Source organism: Sphaeramia orbicularis, chromosome 4 (genome assembly GCF_902148855.1).
Source record: "Sphaeramia orbicularis chromosome 4, fSphaOr1.1, whole genome shotgun sequence".
NCBI lineage: Eukaryota > Metazoa > Chordata > Actinopteri > Kurtiformes > Apogonidae > Sphaeramia > Sphaeramia orbicularis.
In genome coordinates, this window is record NC_043960.1 from 32,786,118 (window position 1) to 32,792,117 (window position 6,000).

The 6,000-nt window shown below is 35.9% G+C and overlaps 1 protein-coding gene across 2 annotated transcripts in view; it reads right to left on the bottom strand.

The window, feature by feature from the left end:
* Window positions 1-4,234, bottom strand: part of scly (selenocysteine lyase) — a 6,416-nt gene extending 2,182 nt beyond the window's left edge. Inside the window, exons 1-9 of one of the 2 annotated variants that reach the window (XM_030132230.1) lie at window positions 4,139-4,234; window positions 3,434-3,469; window positions 2,719-2,828; window positions 2,381-2,481; window positions 2,099-2,276; window positions 1,848-1,975; window positions 857-1,012; window positions 660-766; window positions 521-557 (exon numbers count right to left, since the gene is read on the bottom strand). In XM_030132230.1, the coding sequence (XP_029988090.1) occupies window positions 521-557; window positions 660-766; window positions 857-1,012; window positions 1,848-1,975; window positions 2,099-2,276; window positions 2,381-2,481; window positions 2,719-2,828; window positions 3,434-3,447 (831 nt within the window). In that variant the 5' untranslated portion in view covers window positions 3,448-3,469; window positions 4,139-4,234. Of the gene's footprint in view, window positions 1-520; window positions 558-659; window positions 767-856; window positions 1,013-1,847; window positions 1,976-2,098; window positions 2,277-2,380; window positions 2,482-2,718; window positions 2,829-3,433; window positions 3,470-3,804; window positions 4,002-4,138 lie in introns of those variants that run through there. The other variant, XM_030132231.1, reaches the window with a different exon arrangement.
* Window positions 4,235-6,000: the final 1,766 nt, after the last annotated feature.

The window sequence follows — 6,000 nt, forward strand, 5'->3', positions numbered from 1 at the left end:
GTGGATGCAACAAAGGGACATTAGGAAGAACAGGGCCCAACTTTTATCCTATTTAGAGGAAGGGATAAAAGGTTCTAATAAGATATCATAAGTTGTTCTACAGTAACTGAGCAATTCTGCTTTGGCAATACTTATTCAAGTAACAGTACTGAATACTGAGTTGCTTTAACATAATTTTAACCCTAGAATATTAAATCAGAAAGACAACTCATTAGGGGTCAAATAATATTCAGAATAAGCTCCTACACATATGATCAAAAATCCTCTACTGTACTTTACATTACAGTTCAGAAAAAAAAAAGCTCAAAATGCTGTATTTGGATGAATATATAATCATCCGAGGCAGCTTCTTTACAATAAATAGAAATGAGGCCTTATTTATTAGTTCTTTTCAGTTAAATTGATATCTCACAATTGCCAAATCAATACCAAGTGGTCATGTAAAGTGCTCCCAGACATTTTCACAAACTGTTAGTTAGTGAAAATGTCTCGGTCTCAGTTCCCCAAACAGGAAGCATACCTTTCCCAGACCGGCAATCATTGGTGTGTTTTCTGTGCTAAAATGTAAAGACAAAGACAGAAAGCATATCCATATGTTTAGGTCTGCAGGACTGTGATGTTAGTATACACAGTAATGATACATTAGATGACAGCTTTACCCTGGTCTGAAGTTTCTCTCCTGTCCTCCTCCAAACAGCATTGGATACAAAGGTGTTTTCATTCCAGGACTGTTCACATACAACGCACCAATCCGTGGAGCATAGAACTACAAATTCAACAAAACCTATCATTAACATTATTATCATTTTATTTCTATAATGTGATATCAGGTTGTTTTGCAAAACTGACTCCCGACCTTGTGTCCCACAATGGTAAGGTAATCCACTCCCAGTTCATGAATGTCGACTCTGATTTTCCCCAGAGCCTGGGCAGCGTCAGTGTGAAGCAAGACCCGGACCTGCTGACGCTGCTTGTTGAGAGACCTCACTCTGTTGCAGATCTCTTGTACCGGCTGTCAAGAGGAAGAGTTTTTTAGAATTGGCTCTACATAGTAAAAAAAAAAAAAAGGCCAACTGACAAGAAAGACAAAAACACAGGTCATAATCTGTGGTTTGTGGGATACGACGTCACCAAAAAAATTTTAGAAAGAGTAGAAATCACTGAAAACGTAGAAGGGGGAGGGTTTTTTTTTTTTTTTAGTAATTCACCTTAATTTCTGGGCAACAAATCTTGTGACTTTCAAAGTTCACTCTAAAAGTAAAACTTTTTCTGTTTAAAAAAGTCTTAATTTACATTGACTTTGTATGTGAAATTTGTGTATTATGTGTTGGGAGCCAGTCCTTTGTTGATGTTTGCTAACTCTGTTTCTAAGCTTTCTAAGGTTGTTCATGCTTGCTGCAGCAGAGAAGCAAAACACAGATACTGAAGACTGCATTGTGGGAATAAAGAAATTTGCAGAAAAAACAAACAAACAAAAAAACAACTCAAGATCTCTACATAAAAATCAGTGTACAGGCAGTTATCATAAATCAAAATAATGGGACAGTCTTTATCTCACGAAGGCAGTTTGTTAACACCAACAAATTCTTTATATTGAACCTTTTAGATAGTAAAGTACTAAACACCTTTTTACAGAAGATACTTTTAGACTTTTCAATCTGAAGACTGTCAGTTAGATCTAGGCTTTCATTAAAAGGTCTAAATTGACTCCAGGAATCATACAAATCAGGGAAAAAAAGATTAGGCATATCACACTAACTCTTTCAGGGGTAAAATTCTAAGGTTTCAATGCAGCGTAAAAATACTGCAGGTGGAAGCCTTCAGTTTTATAAGCCTCCTCCTCTTACCATGATTACTCCTGTCTCATTGTTGGCAAGCATGATGGAAATGAGACAAGTGTTGGGACGCAGCGCAGCAACGATATCCTCCACCTCCACACGGGCTGTTACCTTAGACACAGGCACAAATGTCACATCTGTGACAAAAACACAGTGGGTCTTTAAGATTACAACTGAGAGAGACTGAGAGAAAATGGCAGAACATATTTTTATTAAAAACATGATGCCTTGAATAAAAACTGTGCAGGAGTATCTTGTACCTGCTTTGCCCTCTCTTTGCAGGTGCTCTGCTGCTAGTTTGACTGAGTCATGTTCCACATTAGAGGTGATAATGTGAGGAAGGCCACTGCATCCATTTCCATGCCCTGTTCCCTGCTCTGCTGCTTTGCAGTTTCTCCTGAAGTGCTCGACAGCAGTGTGGAACACCATGTTATTGGCCTGAAAGAACAGGATACTGCTGTAATCTCTGGATGAGTCTGCACACTGATTAACATTTACAAAAGTATTTTTATCACTGAAAACACACTCTTCAGCTGTGTTACCTCTGTTCCACCTGAGGTGAAAATAATGTCCTCTGCTTTACCTCCAACCATTCTTGCCACATTTTCTCTGGACTCATTAATGATGGCCTTGGCCTTGGAACCTAGAAATAAAAGCAATTCTGAGCAAAAGTATGTCTGCATGCTCAAACCTATTACTGTCCAGGGGTTTCATAAGCAGATTAAAAATGACACCTTAGGAATATGAAAAGTCAGATGACAGAAAACATGTTTAAAGTGCACAAACAATAGAACACACATTAAGCTCCATGCATAAAGACACTGAATTTCCATTCCAAACAAAATAGTTTTTACTTGAAGAAGCTTCAAATAATAATAACCTGCTACATAAGTGCTACTTGGGTTTCCCCAGGCTTCTTGAAGAGCTTCAGTGATGGCCTGGATAACTTCTGAATCCAGAGGGGTAGTGGCATTGTAGTCCATGTAGATTCTACATAAAAAAAAACATAATGTTAAAATCAATAATATGACACTGCTATTTTAATGAAGGGAAAAAAATTACGAGGTTCCATTTCTTGTTAAAATTATTTTCACATGTGCACTGTCTAAGTAACTGATCACATGATGCACATTTTTCGACATCTATTCATCCCAAATCAGTTTAACTGTTGGTTTGCTGAAAAACTATTTGTCTCATGTCAGTTCAAGCTGTATTAACGTCAACTTGTTGCACTTCCTGTTCCTGACCATGGGTGTTGAATTGCATGAAAAGTGCAATGAGATTGGTTTAGATTCTAAACCAATCTCGCTCTACTTGTCATCCTATTAACCTACTTCTAAACTTTGGAAGTAGGTTAATGAAATGACGAGGAAGCACTTAGATATTCAGGATGCAGTCAAACAACAAGGATGACGCACCAAGAGAACATTCATATTGCAACTGGATGATAGAAGGTTACGTTTTGTCATGTACCACTCAAAGTTTAATAGACAAAGATGAAAATTAGGTTCATGGTTGGCAACACAGACTTTGCACAAATAACATAGTAAAGGCAGAAATGAAATCTCACATATATTATATAAATATGTGCCTACCTGTCCAGACTCATTTCTAAATCTTGACCTGAGTGGCTGGTGTGGGAGAAAAGAAACAACACACTTGAAGTTACAGTTTTGCAGTAAATACAGATGTCAGATATCAACTGTTTGGGCTCACTTTAACTGTGCTGTCTAAGAAATTAATTTGTTCTTAACCTTTATTTTTAACACTGTCAGCTGCTCAGTGACAGAAGTAACACCTGCAGGAATTAAAACAGGTGTAGCGCCAAACAGAGCTCTTTCCACCTCAACGTGGATTCATATTTTGCTTCAGTCACAACCATTTGCTTAACTCCTTATTTTAGCGGAACCACGTGGTACCAGCTGTTTATTTGACGTGGACAGTGTTTGGGGTGGTCACTTCTGACCTGCGTCTGTCCTCTGAAATCCACACCGTCAGCTGATGTCAGTCTGGTGTCACTCGGATACTTCCTGTTGCTGACCATACTATACCCCAGAGAAAACTCTTTTTCTAACATTATCCATACATCCAACATCCATACCTGGCATTATTACCAGATTTTGAGTTCACTAAATGTTCAGTCACATCCTGTAGGCTAACGCTAGCTTAATGCTAACTACGTGGTATGAGAGAAATATCATATTTAACCAATGTTTGTCTGTCTTTTACCGTTCGAAATGGTCTATTTATGTCTGTCTTTGTGTGGTATGTAAGAAATACATCCTGACTTTATATCTGACCTTGTGAACTGATGAGAAGCTGTCCTGAATTACTTTGAATGTATGTCAATGATTAGCCGGTAGTTGCACTGTAACACGGGATGACGCGGATGACGTTATACTCCACACTACTGGGTTGCCAGATATGTTACAGAAAAACTACAATCAAGGGGGAATAAACCGACACAGCACTGAATATATACGTAACCCTGTGTAAATTCATCTCTCAAGGAATGTTCATTGTTTAAGTGTTGATGACATGCATTCCCTGGCTAAAACACCTGATATGAGTTATTTCTATTTTTTCTGACAGATTATTTAATTTACCAGAAGTTTTACTACTACCACATTACCCCTTAATTTACACTAGAATATCAGAAGTTTTGTCCCATCAATGATCCTAAACAAAAGATATACTTGTACTCGACTAGATAAACGTTTACTATATGTAAATAAGCGTTAAGAAAGAAGTATTATCACCACTCCAAAAAAAACATAATTTCAGGATTTGGCAACCCTAAAATATGTTGCTATAGTAACAACCAGGAAGTTGCCGTACAGGCGGCACTGCTCTCCCATGGGATACAGCCATGTGTGTTTCTGATAGTAATTGTAGGTTGTTACACAGACAGTTCGCATCTGTGAATACTGTACTTGAGAACAAGTGGAAGGAACATGGACTTTATTTGAGTTTTTCCATTTTATGCAGCTTTACATCCTGTTCCTCTACATGTCACTACCAAATATACTGCACTATCCACACCCCTATTTGGAATGAGTTTTAAAGTTACTTCTTTTCATCCTCCTCCTGGTTGTTGGTCCAATGAAAATTCCTAAATTTGTTGACTGAATGTTTGTGATGGATGAAGGGTGGCTTGAGAAGTTTCTGATCCTTCTGAATTAAATAAACACTAAACCTTAAATAGTGTTAGAGTTAAACAAGTTTGCTTTTCTGAGTTTATGTAAAAATGACTTTTTAAAGAGATACCATATGATGATCTACTATAGTACAATACAGTGGTGTGGATTAAGCTAGTGAACATAGTGGAAATTAACTCAACCTACAACATTACAGTAGATTGCATTATTGTGATAATAATAATAATAATAATAATAATAATAATAATAATAATAATAATAATAATAAAGAAACATATAAAACAGGAAAATACTGTCAGACTATTTTATTGCATAAGGGCTAGTTTGACATATCATGCTTTAGTTGTATTTTGCTGAAAATACTCACATTTAAGATTTTAAATACAGAAAATGTACTCGTTATGGACTAACTGATTAATTAATTAATTAATTAATTAATTAACTAATTAATTACTGTTAATATTTCAGTAAAGGTTTATAATACTTCTTCCAACAAAACAGAGTGCAATCCCAGTCTACGTAGGAATCTGATATTAACCCTTTAAGACCAAGATTTATTGATTTTTTTTTTATTTATTTATTTATTTATTTATTTATTCTTCTAAATTAATTTATCTCTACATGTAATCTCTCTTAAGTAATTTATCACCATGTATTATTGCATTTTCCTCTTTATCTTAATTCACTGGTCATGTAGCTGTTTGTGAAAGTTAATAGCATATTTAAAGGTTATTGTATCAAAACAGAGAAAATTCTAATTGAAAATATATCATTAATTGAACATAAAACAAATTTCTACAACCACTATCATTTGTCATAGTATGGCTTTTATTAGTGAATCGTTGCTGGTAAAGATGATGTGGCTTCCATGTTCATTATGAAGCCTTTGAGTGTCCAAATGAATCATATCTTGTTCTATTGGAAAGTTGAGAAACAGCATTTTTTTCTGCATTATTTGAATGTAGTGATAGGATTATGCACAATAAAGAAGAGGAGACCTTTAC